The following is a 17,979-nucleotide window of genomic DNA, read 5'->3' as shown; positions in this document are numbered from 1 at the left end:
ATCTCCACTTTAACCAGTTTAAGATAGAACTGGACATTTTCCCAAAAAAACTCCTTCTGAACCCCCACCCCCACCCTGAGCTCTGTGTCAGTAAATGGCATTACTATTTGTCCTGTTGCTTAAGTCAAAAAACCTGAGATATCTCGACTCTTTCTCTTGTACCCCATATTCAATCTATTAGCAAATCACCTCTGTCACCTTCAAAGTACCTCCTGAATCCAACCACTTCCTACCACTTCAACTGCAGCAGTAGTCTTGCAGGTCTTCTGCAATAGCTTCCTAACTGGTCTTTCAGCTTCTTTTTTGCCTCCCTGCCGGTAGTTCTCAAAGAATCAACCAGAATGAATCTCTTCATTTATAAATCAGATCATGTCACTCTTACTCAAAACCCTCCATGGCTTTCTAGTACTCTTAGGATAAAATCCAAAGTCCCCTTCTTGGCCTATAACTCCGTAAGTGATCTGGCTCCCATTGTGTTTCTCCAAACTAATTTCCTACCTGCTCTTTTGCCACATTAGCTTTCTTGCTGTTCTTTGAATACACCATACACTCAAGCTTCAAGTCTTTTTACCTTACTGTTTCCTCTACCTGGAAGATTCTTTCCCTAGTGTGTACGACTTATTCTCTCACTTCAAATCTCTATTTAAATGTCACCTCAGCAGAGGGGCCTTCCCTGAACCCCGTATGTAAAAGAGCACACCTACTCAGGTTACCCACTTTTACCCTGCTTTATTTTCCTTTACAGTACTCTTCCTAATTTAATATTGTCTGTGTGCCCCTCTCCTCCCCCTATACTCCCAACCCTTGTGCAAATAAATAAGTTCCATGAACGCAGGAATCTTGGTTTGTTTTGTTCACTGCTGCAGCCTCAGTACCTAGAAGAGGGCCTTACACGTAGCAGGAATCCAATAGTTGTTGATGGAGTAAATGAAAGAATGAGTAGAATGGTAGGGCAATAGATAGTTTGTGTCCTAGCCCTCCTAGGTGCTGGGGTTAAAAAGATGAAAAAAGACATAGCCCCTGCCCTTATAGAGCTTATATTCTAATAGTATTGTCAGATTACAAATATATTATAGGTTAAATGTTATAGGTAAAAAATGGTATGAAAAAATGCAGAGTGAGAGAACAGAGGAAGATGGTAGTGTACAATTTTAGTTGGAATAGTTAAGAGCTGTGTCTCTGAGGAAGTAGCATTTGGGTAGATATCTGATTAAGTGGACAGAACAAGTCTAGTAAAGATATGGTAGATGAACATTTTAAGAAGAGGGAACAAGTGCAAAAGCCCTGGGGCTGTCCATGCTTTGGTTGGAGTGAAAACAAGAAGGCCAAAAGGGCTAGAGCAGAGCTAGGTAGTATGGGAGAAAATGAAATCAGAGAAATAGGTGCCACATCATGTAGGGCCTTCCTTGGAGGCCCTTTTGATCATTTTGATTTTTACTGTGTGATGGGAAGCTTTTGGAGGTTTTGCGCGGGCAATAATATGACCTGGCTTACATTTTAAAAGGTCACTCTGGCTGCCTTTATTTAACTAGCAGGGCAATAATGGAAGTACACAAACCAGCTAGGCGTCTATTACAATAGTCTAGGTAATATATAATGACTTATAATAGGATGGTAGCGGTAGAAGAGGTGACAAGGAGCCTTTCACCCTGGCCTACTGGTTAGAAACCCCCTGGCCTGGCAGCTGGGAGTAACCTTTTCAGGGGCCTTCTGCACTCTTCCTTCACGTGTCAGAACGAGGCAGAGTGTACATACCCCGTCCAATTCTTGGGCAACTTCAACACACTACCCCCCTTCAGAGGAAAGAACCTCCTGAACAGCTTAGCTGCACCTCAGGCTTCTGAATCCCTTATTCAAAAATGGGAAAATGGGCTTCTCTGGTGGCGCAGTGGTTGAGACTCTCCCTGCCGATGCAGGGGACTCGGGTTCGGGTTACCCAAAAAAAAAAAAAAAAAAAAATGGAAAATGGAGGTCGCGGGGGTAAATGGTTCTCGTGGGTATAGAAACCACTTAACAAGGTTAACCCCAAAGGAAATGGGGTTTTCAGAAGAAATCTTCTGGAGAGAACTGCTTGTTCTCAGTATAAAAAAACAGGGCAAAAATGGAGGTCGCCCAGGAGGTTGCCTGCCAGCCTGTTAGAAATGAAGCTGATTTCCACCACAATTCCGGGAGACGTCTAATTCGTATTTCTCTTCAGCATCAAAGTCAGCCGCCCGAAACACTGCGAAAACAACTTCTTTGCCTCCTCAGTATTGCGCACGCGCCCCTCGCTCCGTTTTCCATTGGTCTTAAGCCCCGCCCCCTGTGCGTCCTTCGAGGAGGGTTGGGAGCGGAGAGCTCGCGCGACCGCTCGCTCCCCCAGTCTTCTCCAGCACATCGTCGCAAACGGGGCCGGAAAGCGTGGCGGCGCAGGCGCAAGCGCAGAGAGCGGAGGCGGTGGTGGTGGCGGCCGCTGGCCAGTGTAAGATGGCGGCGGCGGTGGTGGCGGCAGTGGACGGGGCGGCTGGGCGTGGAAGAGTCGGAGCAGCCTCTGGCAGAAGGATGACCCAAGACAGGAAGCAGGCTGCTGAGCCTCGCCGGCTCCCGTGCTTGTAACTGCCCCAGCCGGACACCCCCCCCTTGACCTACCCGGTCCGTGTCTCGTTCCGGCTTGGCCTGCCCCCCTCTCCCCTGGCCCACTCCTCTTCAAGATAGGTTTGACTCCTTTCCCAAGCTCCCAGGGCTCAGGGCTTCTTCCCCTGACCTGAGTCACCGCCGGGAGGATTGACTGCCTTTCCCTCAGGTCAGCCCCAGGGTTGACCTCAGGAGCCTGCCCTGCAATCTACAGGGACGTCTTGCTTCGTCGGGTGACCCATTTGTGTGCGCTTTTCTCCCCTTTAGATTGGGCGACGCGGCTTCCCCTGCGTTTCCCCGTCACCTCAGGACCACCGCGCAGTGTGCCCCCTCCCCCATCCCGAGTTCTCGGGCCCAGCACCTTGTACGGAAGGCCGAGGTCCAAGATTACCCCGCAGTCAGTTGTTGCTGTCTGTTCCTGTACCTTTTGTAATGTAATTCTCGTAGCCTGCCTCCCCTCACCCCTAAATCTTTCAGGACACCGTAGAACGGTCCCATTTGGTCCCTGTTAGTTGGAAAGCATCTGGTGGCTTGAGTTTCTGACTCATATGATTGTTGCTGGAGTCTCTGTAAACAAACCGGTATTAGCGCTATCACGTTCTCTCTGGGATTTCCCCCCTGCTCTGTGGCTTCTTGTTGAGAGGTTTGGTTAGGGGTTAGCGTTGAAAAGATTCAGGTTTTCCTTTTAAATGACATACGTTTTAGTGGAGCTGGGAGATTACTTGCCTGGTTCCTTTAATTTCTGTAACAGTGTAAGTTATTTGTTCAGTAGTCAGAATTAGATAAATTACGGTGGTTCTGAATAGTTCTGAGGAGGTCTAAAAAATACTAACATGTATTCATAAATATTTTTTATTATGTTTAGTAGAAGAGACACCTTTGCCATTTAAACTTTAACTTTTCTCAGTCCTTCAGTGAATCTACAGACCTATTTTCTCAGGAGCTCAGCCTGGCCCTACTTCAGTGATAAAGGAGGAAAGGTGAGTAGGAGTTGAAGGCATTTAAATTCCTGAGTGCAAGACAGACCCTACCCTGGTACTCAAGTGCTGACCACTAGTCATAAAATTCCTACCACAGTTTCCCAAAGAGTCGGGTATTGTTCTTGGCTTTGTTCCAGCTCTGGTTAAATTACTTTTACAAGTTTAATTGGCTCTGCGCCTCTTGACTTTCTGTCCTAAACTATTGCTGTATATCTTCACATGACTACAGTTAAGCCTAGAAGTGAATGTATCTCCCTCTTTCTTTATTCATTTGCCTTGTGTTTTGCCTTTGTGCGGATCGTGTTTCTTACACTGTTAAAAGCTGGGAACTAGTTTGCCTGAGTTCTGTTTAGCTTTTTGTCAAATCAAGTCTCTTTGCCTCTCAGGACTTTAGATTGTCATTTCTTGCTATGGAGAATATTTAGCTGCTTTTAACTAAAAACTAGTGAGTGATGAGTGGTGCTGCCTTTAGTTGGTGACTGTGTCCAATCCACCTCAGAATTCCAACTTTTCAGGACACAGTGATAAATTTTGGGTGAAAAAAAAGTAGTGGTGCTCTTTTATATCTGGTCTGAAGAATTCTTGGTTAGCAGAGGAATCATCCTGTGCATTCAGCAGCATGGGCCAGTGCCACAGAGGGAGTTAGGACATACTTGTAAACGTAATTTTTGTAAGGGTGTTGGATTTCTGGTAGCAGAGAATAGTGCTGTGGTTGAGTTTCATAGGCTGTGACGGGAGAGCTGAGTGGCTCTGGAAGGTAGGCCTGGCTGATTCTTAATATCTTTATGACTTGTAGGAAGAGTTTGAGTGTGACATTGGTGAGTTTTATTCCACACAGTGTTCTGATTAGAAATTGCTCATTATGAACTAGAATAAGATTATTATTGGCAGTATGTGTGTGTATCAATAAGATAAAAAGGGGAAAATACAGTCTTTAGAACTGGGTAGGTCTGGGTTTAAATACTGTACTAAGATTTATTAGCCATGTGACCTTGGGCAAGTTACTTAAACTTTTCTGAGTCTTAATTTCACATCTGTAAAAGTGGGATAATACTCCTTATGTCCTAGTGTCATTGTCAGTATTGTATGAGGAAGCTTATATAAAGGTCTTAAATTATGCCTAGCCCAAGATGGACACTAAAAAAAAATACTTTCTCTTTTCTTTGCACATCATTGATATAGCTTTGAATAAGTTATACGTTAGTTTACACTTCTTTGCATTTTGCTTTTGAACACGTTTTTCTGGTTAATTTTTCAGATTCATTTTTTTTTAATTAATTGATTTTTATTTTTGGCTGCATTGGGTCTTTGTCGCTGTGTGTGGGCTTTCTCTAGTTGTGGCGAGCGGGGGCTACTCTTTGTTGTGGTGCACGGGCTTCTCATTGCAGTGGCTTCTCTTGTTGCGGAGCATGGGCTTTAGGTGCGCTGGCTTCAGTAGTTGTGGCACGCGGGCTCTAGCGCACAGGCTTAGTAGTTTGGCGCACGGGCTTAGTTGCTCCGCGGGATTTGGGATCTTCCCGGACCAGGGATCTTCTTAACCACTGCACCACCAGGGAAGCCCTTCAGATTCATTTTTAATTGGTCAGCTTAGATGTGTTCTTTGTAGGTGCCCACCTAGGGTTGTCTTCTGAACATGATTCAGTTTAGTCTGGTGGGAGTTCAAGACCAGAGGACAGCAGGAATATTAGATGTTGATGTATGTATATTTCTAAATGCATTCTTAAATTAAACATCAATAAGTTTCCTTTGTTCTTTGCTCCTGCCTCTTGGTCTCTCTTTTAGCTCACCTAATCAGAGTTGACCTAAGTATTGTAATTCCTTTTCCTTCCAGCTTCAGTGTTGTTCACCACCTCAGCTCCAGCTACCTCTTATGCCTTTTCCTTTTTGCCATAGAAGGAATACATTTTTTTTCCAAGCTGTTGGGCTCTGCAGTGGTCCTCATCAATAGCTAATCAAAGAACTAGACCATGAAAAGGTCTCCTTTCTTTCTGAAATAAATCTGGGCTAGGGAGTTAGGAATGCAGAGTTTTTTATTTCATCTCCCCAGCTGGACCATGTTAATAATACGACAGCCCAGATAAAAAGTTTTTAACCTCTTGTTGGTTTTTCTTTCACATCTTTTTGAGGGAGGTAAGGGCACATGAAAATTAAGAAAGTTGTTGATAATAACATTGCTATGAAAGCAACTGTGTTCTTTCAGGCCAGTGATCAACTTAGAGTTGACCAACTTTCATTACCAGCATCTAGGGTCTAAATTCTCTCTGTTCAAAGGTAAAGACTCTTGGGGTGGAGGGTAGTGAGGTGCATTTTATTATTTGTGTTATTTATGAGGTCTAGAGTTCTGTGTTCAGCCAGGCGAGAGTGGGTGTGGGAGGAGAAAAGGCAGTATGTTGAAAGAGGCATAATTTTGACTGTTCCTTATTACTGTATGTGCTGGGTAAGAACCCACTCCCACTATCACCACTCCCAAGAAGGGCTTCACATTTTATGCTCCAGGTGACACCTGTGTATACAGTGTTCCCCTGCATCGGCAGGCGGACTCTCAACCATTGCGCCACCAGGGAAGCCCTGAATCAATGTTTTTAGTCTTTAGACCACAACTGTAAAATTCTTATATTTCTGAAGATATTTTATATTTCAGGGTATTGCATAAGAATTGTTGCACCTTACTAAGAAGTATTTCCTACCGTGGCTGCAGTGGGAGGCTAGGTATGCTTATGACCTTAGTTCCCACCACCAACCTAACAGGGCATTTTATTCAGCAGCCTGTTAAATGTGTAAGAGTCAGCCTCAGTGCTATGATCCTTAGTTTTGACTAGGATCAACCTAAGACAGAAGCTTGTCTTCAGAGAAAGCTAAAAGAAATGACTTTTTGTTGCCAGTTTAAAACAATACTGGCATTTCAAAAGCAAACGGACTCCAATAGAAGACGTTCTATAGAAGTATGCCCTGTTGTGGGAGACTGAGATCTTCAGAGTTTCATGGTCTAGGTCCTGTATTCTATCAGGTGAGTTACAGGCTTTAAAAATCATGAAGTGACGGGTTGACCTTTGTTTTCAGTAGATAGATTTATTTCTGGATTATTTCTACTGTAGAAAAGTTATTCTAAACATGTCTAGGAAGTGTCCAGATTATAAAAGACAGAGTTATCCAAACAGCTTTTTATTGCATCACATTGGTGTTAGTTTTTAAGATTGAATTAGTTTTTTTGTTTTAAAGCAGATTATCAGTGAGCCAAGGTAATCTGTTATTTACCCTCAGCCATTTGGAACCCAGGCAGCTGAAAGAATTGAATCAGCAACAGTCATGGAAGTAGTGACTATGTATATCTTAGTTTCAGAGCCAAATGCTGGTGATTTTAGATTAGCTTTACAGTAATATTGAAAGCTTTTCATCTTTCATTTTTGTGAGTATACCCAAGAAACTTCCATCACTGTTAAAATTGGTCAGAAAAAGGGGCTACCTGTTCTTGTTTACTGATTCAGTTATTCTTGGAGTGAGAAGAAAGTCCTTGAAAGGTCTTTAAAAATTAGAGTGTGATACATTTTATGAATTGGTCACTTCTTTATAGCAGTCTTTATCTCTACCTCTACAGGACGTAGTTTCTGGGCCAGAAGCCCAGTTTCTCAAGTACTGCCTTAACCCAAGGAATGTGTATGCCGAAGATAAACTAATGAATTAAGGCTGCCCTGAGTTTGCAAACAGGGCATGGTGAATGATTAATTTGACAAAGATGGCATCTTATTAATGAAACGTAGTGTGTCTAAATGGATTGGGTTATTGCAAAAATTTTCTTCATTGTATCTGAGAGGTTAGATATTTGCTCTTATCCTCTGAGGATACTATTTAAGGAGGTCTGGGCAAGTTCTGATGTGAAGCCTCCATGCTTGCCTCACATCTTTTTTTTTTGTTGTTGTTAGTCATCTGGAAAGCTATTATAGGATTTACCTCTAGTGGTAGCCAAGAGGCTATATTCCTGTGGTGCACTTTAAGCATTGCCACATTATCAGGTATGTTTTTAACCTTACTTAGGACCCACATTATACTCTGTTCTCTAGTCTCATGCAGATAGGAGGGCACTTCTTGATGTTTTTAGCCTCTTTCTTTATTGTTTTATCATAAGTTTACCCTTTCATCTCTGTAGTGTCCTTTCAGACAATTTAAGAAAAATTTGAAATGTGAATGGCAAAAACTGGTAATGGGGACTGGATTCTGATGTAAATATAAGTCATTTCATAGTGGAAACACAATGAAATTTCCTAAGAAATGGGTTTTCCTTAAAATGATTTAAATTACGATGAATGTGCTTAAATGTTATTATAAAACATTCCTTAGCTCTGTTGCTAGAGATAGCACTTAGTGCATTCCTAACATACTCTGAAATACTGTTAGTAGAATTAAAGCCAATAAACTATAAACACAGGGCATTTGGTGTTACCAGCAGGGAGAGAAGGCATCCATCCAATGGAGGAACAGAGCTCTTTGTTTGTAGTATAGTTGATGTAGAACTTCTTACCTTCCTCATCATCATTTGTGATGATTGCTTTGAAGTTCTCATCTTGGCTATCTTCTGAACCTTAGAAAGGGAGAAGACTTAAAGAGACTTATGCTGTGGGCTCCTGTGTATGTTGCTTTACCCCAGTTCATAGAACATGAATGTGCTCAAAAGAAGGTATTAACGGAGTTCTCTGAATTCTTTAAAAGGCCAGTGAGAGTAGGTAAGCAGATTTTATAGGCTTGGAACCGTGTGTTGATTTGTGTACAATGTTTGGAGGATCACTGTTGAGTGGTGAAGAAGCCCAGGCTTCTCTAGGAAATGCATCTGAAATCAGAGATGAGAAGCTAGAAAAATAATATAAATGCCTACCACGTACAGACAGCCAGTTGCAAATGTTGTGTTTAATCCTCTAAACCAGCTCCTTCAGGGTAATGATATTGTCCCATTTTACAAAAGAAGAAACAAACTCAATGGTAGATGGTTGAAGTAGAATTCAAACTGAGGTCTGACGGACACCAAAGCTCTTTTCTTTCCATTATACCATATGCTGTCTTTAAAAACCAGGGCTAGGGGGCTTCCCTGGTGACGCAGTGGTTGGGAGTGTGCTTGCCGGTGCAGGGGGTCATGGGTTCGTGCCCCGGTCTGGGAGGATCCCACGTGCCGCGGAGCGGCTGGGCCCGTGAGCCATGGCCGCTGAGCCTGCGTGTCCAGAGCCCGTGCTCCACAACGGGAGAGGCCACAGCAGTGAGAGGATCGTGTACCGCCAAAAAAAAAAAAAAAAAACCAGGGCTCTTCAATGCCAAGTAATGAAGCAAACTGAGCTGAAAGGTAGATCAGTACTTTTATTTTAATTAATTTATTGTTTATTTTTGGCTGTGTTGGGTGTTCGTTGCTGCGCATGGGCTTTCTCTAGTTGCGGCGAGCGGGGGTTACTCTTCGTTGCAGTGCACAGGCTTCTCATTGCGGTGGCTTCTCTTGTTGCAGAGCATGGGCTTTAGGCGTGCAGGCTTCAATAGTTGTGGCATAGGGGCTCAGTAGTTGTGGCGCACTGGCCTAGTTGCGGTACGTGGGATCTTCCCGGACCGGGGCTCAAACCCGTGTTCCCTGCATTGGCAGGGGGATTCTTAACCACTGTGCCACCAGGGAAGTCCATCAGTACTTCTTGTAAAAGTGTATTTGAAGTATAAAAGGTCTGTCCAAATGACAATATGAATGAACACATTTTTGAATTGTTTAAACATGGGTCTCAGGTTATGATTAATTGGTAGCCTAATAAGTTTTTTATGGAAATAATTTTAATGGACTTAACTGAAGAGGTAGCCGAATCCTTTTATTTTATGATACTTGAATAGGGAGAAAACCAGCATCCTCACTCAATTCCTGAGGTAATTCCATGGAAAAGCAGTTCTGAGTCTTACAGCCTTTTCTCAGTTTGCACCTTTCTGTACTCTGTAGCATTTGAAACAAGAACCATCCCCACTTTCTTGAAACCTTTTCCTCTCTTGACTTCCAAGTCATTTAAAACTGTTACTCTTTCAACTTCCCTGAGCATTTCTCTCCCTCTTTCTTTTTTTGAAGGATAGGTATTCCCCAAGATTTTTTTTCCTTTCTTGAGTCCTTAATTTATTTTTGCTTTTTAGTGAGGTATAATTTACAAGGGATTTGATTTTGAAGCTTATCTGTACAAATAATTCTCAAGCCTGTATCTCTGGCCCTAATTTATTTCTCAGATTTCAGACATACATTGATTTTCCACTTACTTTCCTGACATGTCAACTTGGATTTTAAACGTAATCAAAATCAAATTCCTCTCTTCCCCCACATGCCAGTCTCTCGTTTATGGCACTCAATTTCCTCTGTGCACCCAGACTCAAACTTGTCTTTTTTATTTTTTGAGCTTTGTTACTGCTTATTGAGCCAAATTCTATCAATTCTGCCTCTACAGTGTTTCACACGTTGACCCCATTCTTTTAATTTCCTCTGCCATCAGCCTAAGACAGGATCTCATTGCTTCTTAACTTTGGCAACTGTACATTTCAGTCCATCTTATTATCCTTAACAAAATCTTCCTGATGACACACACACACACACACACACACACACACACACACACACCCACACACCCCTTCTACTATACTTCACACACACACACACACCCCCCTTCTACTGTACTTCTTAACTAATGAACTGTACCCCAGCATCTAGCCAAGCCAGACTACCCATGTATTTTGTTGAACGTAATCAGGTTTTTCATCTTCCATGTCTTTTCTCATGGTGGTCCTGATGGAATAGCTTCCTCAGTTCTACCCATTGAAATCCTCTCCTTCCTTCAAAGTCCAGTTTAAAAGCTAATTTCTCCATAGAAGCTTTTCCTTTCTCCCTGACTAAACATAATGCTTTACTCTGTTGAACTACAACAACATTCTGTTTATATTTTCTTTTTTCCTTTTTTGGCTATGCCACTCGGCTTGCAGTATCTTAGCTCCCTGACTAGGGATTGAACCCGGGCCATGGGAGTGAAAGAGCTGAGTCCTAACCACTGGACTGCTAGGAGATTCCTTTTTTTTTTTAGATGGTACTGACACTTGTGTCTCTTGTATCATAGTTGTGTACCTGTTTTCCTAATTGCTTATTGGCTACAAAAGGTATTATGACTGCCTTATTTATATCTGTAGATCCTGTATTGCCTTGTACATTGTTGCATTACTAGCATGTCTCTGTACAAATGGGCCACTGGGTGGTGCCAGAGGCCTATAATTTAGATAAAAAAGGGAGGCTGGAGCTGCTATACAGTTGGGCTACCCAGTGCTGTTACATCTTCTGCAGGATAGGAATAGAGATTAATTTCCCTGATCCAGAAACGTTTATAGTTTCTGCTCCTCTGTCCCGTTTACCAGAGGAGACAGTGTAGTATATTTAACTCCTCCGAGTACTTTAATAGACAGTAGCCCAGAACTAAAGGCCTGCCCCCCTGTAAACATAATGTTTATACAGTATGAGTTTCAGCTTCCTTGGGGTCATCCTTTGAATTCAGTGTCTGAAGTTCTCTGATTAATAAACACTGTACTATTAGAGTGGGGCTGGCAGCAGGATGTTGGGAAAGTTGGCTTGGAGAAGTGTTTATTGTGAAGTAGAAAGACAGTAAGGTAAGGAGAATGAATTAAAATTGAGCCATTTCAGTTTAAAAGCAAAAACTGGGGATGTAGAAAATAGGACTGGTTGATTCCAGATGGACTGTGGGACCTAAGACTGAAAAGCAAATTTGTACTTTGGATGGAGATCAACCCTGAACAGCTGTTCAGTCATGAGTGGTGTGGGACATCTGTCCTCCCAAGAGGAACCAGGGATTGTGTGGCTTTCAGATATGTCTTACTAATAATTGAAGTAGTTTCTACCATCACCTTTCACTTTAAGAGGAAATTCTGAAACCTTGTCTCATTTAAACACGGGTGTCTGTGTAAGAGAGTTGGGCACTTCAGTTGCAGAATGAGACATGCCAAACGAGGCAGCTGGACTGACCCAGCTGGACTGACCCAAGAGAATGCTGAGATTATGTAACTCAAGGGAACTCACTGAGCATGAGTTCAGGTCTTAGTAAAGGGATCAAGGACAGAAATATTATTTACAAGTTGATGTTTCCATTGAACCTGAGGTAAGGTAGAGTTATCAGACCAGTTTCCATAGACCCTAGAGTCCAAAGGAGTTAAAGTGAACTTGAGAGAAATTTAAAAAATAAAAATAAAAAGCGTATGTATACAAATTAATAGTACAACCGTTAGAACTACTTTGGACTACTTTAAGCTTCTGATATTCTTAGTTGTCACCTAGACAGTAGGGTTGAAGATGTTTTATGAGTTCAGGATTCATCTTGCCTTTAATGTGGTTCTGATAAGGCAGCTTTGTTTGCAGCAAAAATTCTTCCACATTTTAATTTTCAAGCAAGAAGACCGGACATTTTGCTCTCTTTTATTGTGGCCTATTGACCAGTGTTAGCTAACTTCTATTAATAGTCACAGGCTTGAGAATCTAGTATTTTTAATTGTTGGGTTGTATCTGTCATTTAACACTTTGCATGATTCTCTCCCCCCTCCCCCCACTCTCTCATTCTCTTTTCTGGCCAGATTGATTGATTGATTGATAATTTACATACAGTAAAATTTACCTTTTGTTTCACAGACCCATTCTTTGGATTCTAACAAACGCATAGTTATGTAACACCACCGTGATGGAGGCATAGAACATTTTAATCATTCCAGCAAGTTTTCTCATGACTGTTTGTAGTTAGTTCCTTTCCCCCAAATCCCAGAAATGACTGATTTGCTCTCTGTCCCTGTAGTTTATCTTTTCTGGAACGTCCTACAAATGGAGTCATGTTATGTAGCTGTTTGAGTCTTGCTTCTTTCACTTAGCATAACACATTTGAGATCCATTCATGTTGCTGTATATGTCAGTAGTTCATTGTGTGATGGACCACAATTTTTATCCATGACCTGGCTGAAAACCACTTGCTTTTAGTTTTTGATGCATCTAAGTAAAGCCACTAAAACATTTACATTTAGATTTTTAGGTGGATATGTAGTTTCATTTTTCTTGAGTAGATACCTGGGTAGGAGTCCTGGGTTGTATGGTAAGTGTATGTTTAACTTTATTAAAAAAAAAACTGCTGAACTGTTTTCCAAAGTGACTAACTACCATTTTACCTTTCTCTGAGCAGTGTGTGAGACATTAGTTGCTCTACTCCTTGTTAGCACTTGATAAAGTAAACTTTCATTATTATTATTTAAAAATTTTTAACTTCTAATAGGTGTGTAGAGGATTCTCATTGTGGTTTTAATTTGTATTTTCCTAATGACTAATAATGTTGATCATCTTTTTCAAGTGATTGTTATTTAGTTGTGAGAGAATTTAAATATATTCCGATTGCTGTCAAATATGTCTTTTTTTTTTTTTTTGCGATATGCGGGCCTCTCACTATTGTGACCTCTCCCATTGCGGAGCACAGGCTCCGGACGCGCAGGCTTAGCGGCCATGGCTCACGGGCCCAGCCGCTCCGCGGCATGTGGGATCTTCCCAGACCGGGGCATGAGCCCGTGTTCCCTGCATCGGCAGGCGGACTCTCAACCACTGCGCCACCAGGGAAGCCCTCAAATATGTCTTTTGCAGATATTTTCCTCTAGTTCATTGCTTGTCTTTTCGTTTTTTTATGTGTCTCTTGAAGACTAGATTTTTAATTTTGATATGTCCAGTTAATTAATTGTTTCTTTCATGGTTTGTGCTTTTTTGCATTCTATCTTAAGAAATATTTGCCTAGGGGACTTCCCTGGCGATCCAGTGGTTAAGACTCTGTACTTCCAATGCAGGGGGCGCGTGTTCATTTCCTGGTCAGGAGACTTAAGATCCCACATTCCTCACGGTGTGGCCAAAAAAAAAGAAATATTTGCCTAACCTGATGTCACAAAGATTATCTATTTTGTTTTTCTTCTGGAAGTTGTATTATTTTAGCTTTTACATTTAGGTCTATGATCCATTTTGAGTTAGTTACTTTTTGTATATTGTACAATGTCCAAGTCGAGTTTCTTTTTTTTAAATTTGGATGTCCTGTTGTTCTAGTATACCCGGTTTCTTGTATAAATCTTTCATCAATATTAGGATAAGAAAGCAGCCCCATTGGTTTTAAACAAGAGATGTTTGGTGCCTCTTCCACAAAGTACTCTTACATCCTGTTTTAACTCCCCCTCTGCTTGATTTTTAGTTAATATTTTGTCATGTATTTGGTTTAAAATTTAAGGCCTTTTTCTTATTAAGACAGGAGGAATCTAGGTCACTGGAATTTCTTAGGTAGAAATTAAAATGACACCTGGGTCTTTTTTCCCCATCCTCCAATAGTTTACTCTTTAACCTTCACTTTGGCAGGGGTTATGGTTATTTTTAGAGTACAGGCAGTAGAGCTAATCTAATTAAACTCCCTCAGCTACCTGGGGCAGTGAGCTCATCAGCTCTTCCAAACTCAGATTGGTTTGCTCTGGACTGGATTTTACATGGAAATTGATCAAGGTAAAAACAGTGGAGGGCTTCCCTGGTGGCGCAGTGGTTGAGAGTCCGCCTGCCGATGCAGGGGACACGGGTTCGTGCCCCGGCCCGGGAAGATCCCACATGCCGCGGAGCGGCTGGGCCCGTGAGCCATGGCCGCTGAGCCTGCGCGTCCGGAGCCTTTGCTCCACAACGGGAGAGGCCACAACAGTGAGAGGCCCGCGTACCGCAAAAAAAAAAAACAAAACAGTGGATTTGTTGGGAATGGAGTGCATTAAAGAGTGAAGAAGGTAGTTTAAGTTTGGGTCAAATATGGTCCCTACCTCAGATTTATAAGGTTGTATTCTTTGGTGATGGAAGAAATTCTAGAGTGACTCCTATACTTAAGACCTAGGGCACAGTCATAGCACCTTAGCCTGCTTTAATTTGGGCACTTACTCTAATTTCTACCCCAGAATTGACATGGTTTTAAGTTTCTTCATTTTGACAGACATTTATATGATAACAACTCATCCCCAAAGTAATTGTATTTTATCAGTGTCATCGAAGTTTCTTGGCTTTTTAGAGATGTGATCCCCCAAAATGGGAATGTATGTACTCCAAGGGATATGGAAGATGATCCAGTGGTGTATAGGGAGGGCATATTGAAATTTTAAGTTTTTTCTAGAAAAATCAAGCTTAATATTTAATGTGAATTGATTAAATGTGGGTTCATGCTCAGAGTTTTCACTGATAGAAGTTCATAATCAGTTTTGAGATCACTGCTCTAAGAGTGTCCTTCTGCAGAAGTTTTAACATATAATTTTGTTTAACTGTACCATCTCTGGAATTACTGTTTTACAAAAGAAGAAAATGAAGCCCAGAGAAGATTAAGCAGCACATCCAAGGTCACGTCACAAAGTTTGTTAATAACTTAGCTAGTACTAGAACCCTGGACTTCCAATTTTCAGCCTAGGACTACTTTTACTAAACTCTGTGGCCCCTAAAATGTGACTTTTAGAAGCTCTCTGCCTATCAGCTTGGTGATTAAACAGAGTTGACATAAGCATTCACAGGTTTTGTTCTGTTTCTGAATTTAGGAATAAATTCTGTGAACTTTTTTCCTCAAAGAAAAGATCGCTTCTTGCAAGAACCTTAAACCAGTGTCCCAGAAGATGAGCTTTACAACCTCTGGGTATAGGTTCAACCTCATGGCTCTCCTTTTCTGAGAAGTGATTCTCAGAGCTAGGTAAGCATTAGGCATTTGGCACCTCCTGCCCAGCAAATGTGTTTTCTAGAGCCACTATGAGTCTAAAGTTCAGGCAGTCTGGGCTTCTGTACAAGTTGATGAGATTCAGTTTTGAGAAAGGGTCTCTGGAGCTGCTCAATACTTCTTCTCTAGGAGTGGATAACAGTGAGATGGGAAGTATGGTGTGGTTGACAGTCTTGATTCTGGAGGTGAGAAGGCATCAGTTCTCTTCTCAGTTGACCATAAGGTATGCCTATGACCTTAGTTTTAAATCTTACAGTAGTACAGTTGTTTTCCCTGCTTCATAGAACTTTTGCAATTAATGTAATTAATTTAAGCCCTAGGTGAGGAAGAAGATATTGCTGAGCTACTAAAGAATATAAACAGGGACTACTGAGAGGAAAAAAACAAGTGTTGTGTGAGCAGTGCTGTACAAAAATACATCATTGAAGTAGGAGGAGGAAAACAGCCTGCTCTGCAAACAGCTCTTTACTGTTTTTCTTTATGTGGCTTCACAAATCTGTTTTTTGTTGGCATTGTCTTTCATCATCACCCTTCCAGGTGTCCCTCCCTCAAATTCAGCCTCAGTCCTGCTCTTGCATTATTTCTACTCCCCCGCCCTGGCCTAATGTGAGCAAGCTTTGGGCAGCTGTCTCTTGGCAGAGGACACTTTAAAAAATTTTTTTGAAGCAACTTGGATTTTTGTAGAGGAGAGAAGGGGGTAAAGATAAGGATGGGGCTGCTTCTGGGATAATTGTTATGGGAATGAAAGGACTGTTGAAAGATTAGAGGCCAGTGTGCCTGGGTACAAGGACTGGAGTCATAATCATACTTTGTCTTTTCAGTGCCTTTTGTCCAAGGCACTGAAAGGGCTTAACAAAATTCTGGTCTGAATAATATTATTCTTTGCTCTTTGGACTTCGCTTGAGGTGGGAGTGAGGCCCTGAAAAAATAATGACTGTATTATAGTGGTATAAAAGGAATAAAGCTAGGTATCCCAACTCCTAGTTAGGGCTTTGCTAAACAGACAAACCTGGTGAAAGTTGGTGGAACTAGGTGAAATAGTGTTTGCCGTTTTATGAAATGGACTGAGATGGTTTTAATGGAAATGTTGCACTCTCTTTTCCAGCTTTGCACTTGGTGACTGACTTACTAGTCATAAAAGGGAAGAAAAAACCTTTTAGGTTCTTTTTTAGGTGTAGGATACTCCTGAGTTCTAATTTGACTCTGCTTCTTATAATCCTTAGTTAATATCTGTGCCTGTATATTTGAAGCTAGGCATCTGAATGACCATAAAGCTCAGGCTGTTATCCTGAGAGCTCAATTTCTTCTTTCTCTGCTGTTCTGTGTGTGAAATGATATTTAGAGTCTGACCTTCCTCTTCATGTTGTGAAGGCAAGTGTTTCATAGAGTTTGTGGATACATACGATGATTATTTACAACAGAAGGTTTTTGCCTTAGAGGGTAGTGCTGAAGCTAGCTTTTTGTATTAAGACTCTGTTTGCTTGCAATACATGTCACTCGATATAGACCTGCTGTTCCAGGATTTATTTCAGTTCCTTCTTTCTCATCTGAAAAATCACTGCCAATTACTCAGTGAGAAGAAATGGCAGTTAGCCTCCCAAAGATATGTCTCTTTATGGAATTTAGACATGGGGGGATAATATCTGGCATAATTTTCAGCAGCTGAGAAGCCCTGCTGAGAACACACAAAAACATCAATTTTGTAAAAATGACAAAGGCTGTACCTTGTTAAATCTCCTGGTGCCTTTTATCATCTTTCCCAGATTGTTTCCTAATTGTTTCATTTTCTTACTCTTCTCGATCCAGGCTGGCTGCAGTAAACATCATTCAAGATGTCCAGCAAAGGGAGCAGCACAGATGGCAAAACAGACTTAGCTAATGGTAAGGGGCCATAATGAAGGTGAAGCTATTTTTGCTATCGACTGAGGTTCTCCTCCTCCCGCAAAGAGAGTGGAGACGTGGATTTTAGCGGAGGGAAGGAAATCTTTCCTAAGAATGAACTCTTGGAGGGAGACACAAGAGGGAAGAGATATGGGAACATACGTATATGTATAACTGATCCACTTTGTTATAAAGCAGAAACTAACACACCATTGTAAAGCAATTATACTCCAATAAAGATGTAAAAAAAAAAACAAAAAAAAAACTCTTCCTGTGTTGTTTTGAGTGTAGGAAACTACACAGGAAACACCTTGGACTACCTGGTACTTCTGCTCCTTCAGCTTTTATCTGATTGTTTTCAGAAGATCAATAATAGAGTTGTCCCTCTAAGAGGTCAAGTGGTTTGGAATTTTGTAAGGGTGGACAAAACCTAGGAGATGCTGTTAATAAAGGAGAAAAAGAAGATCCAATTGGTGGTGGAACCAAGGGGGTTGTTGGGAAGGCAAGGCTCCCCAGTTATAAGGAGAGGTCTCTTTTCATGGTAGATCATAGTTCAGTAGAGATAATTAGATAAGAGATGAAGTTATAAATAGCTGCAGTTAGGGCTTTTTTCTTTCTTTTTCTTTTCTTCTCTTTCTTCCTTTTTTTCCTTTCCTTCCTTTCTTTCTTTCTCTCCCTCCCTCCCTCCTTTCCTCCCTCCCTCCTTTCCTCCCTCCCTCCCTCCC

At 41.6% G+C, this 17,979-nt stretch overlaps 1 protein-coding gene across 11 annotated transcripts in view; it reads left to right on the top strand.

Moving 5' to 3' along the window:
* The first annotated feature begins 2,305 nt into the window (after positions 1 to 2,305).
* Positions 2,306 to 17,979, top strand: part of DCAF8 (DDB1 and CUL4 associated factor 8) — a 44,422-nt gene continuing 28,748 nt past the window's right edge. Inside the window, exons 1-4 of one of the 11 annotated variants that reach the window (XM_024750578.1) lie at positions 2,332 to 2,461; positions 3,521 to 3,593; positions 15,232 to 15,349; positions 17,180 to 17,254. In XM_024750578.1, coding sequence (XP_024606346.1) covers positions 17,206 to 17,254 — 49 coding nt within the window. In that variant the 5' untranslated portion in view covers positions 2,332 to 2,461; positions 3,521 to 3,593; positions 15,232 to 15,349; positions 17,180 to 17,205. Of the gene's footprint in view, positions 2,632 to 2,652; positions 2,783 to 3,520; positions 3,594 to 14,122; positions 14,146 to 15,200; positions 15,350 to 17,179; positions 17,255 to 17,979 lie in introns of those variants that run through there. The other 10 variants (XM_024750574.1, XM_024750566.1, XM_024750558.1 and 7 more) reach the window with 10 other exon arrangements.

This window comes from Neophocaena asiaeorientalis, unplaced genomic scaffold (assembly GCF_003031525.2).
Source record: "Neophocaena asiaeorientalis asiaeorientalis breed wild unplaced genomic scaffold, Neophocaena_asiaeorientalis_V1.1 scaffold315, whole genome shotgun sequence".
NCBI lineage: Eukaryota > Metazoa > Chordata > Mammalia > Artiodactyla > Phocoenidae > Neophocaena > Neophocaena asiaeorientalis.
This window is presented reverse-complemented; position numbering and strand designations above follow the sequence as displayed.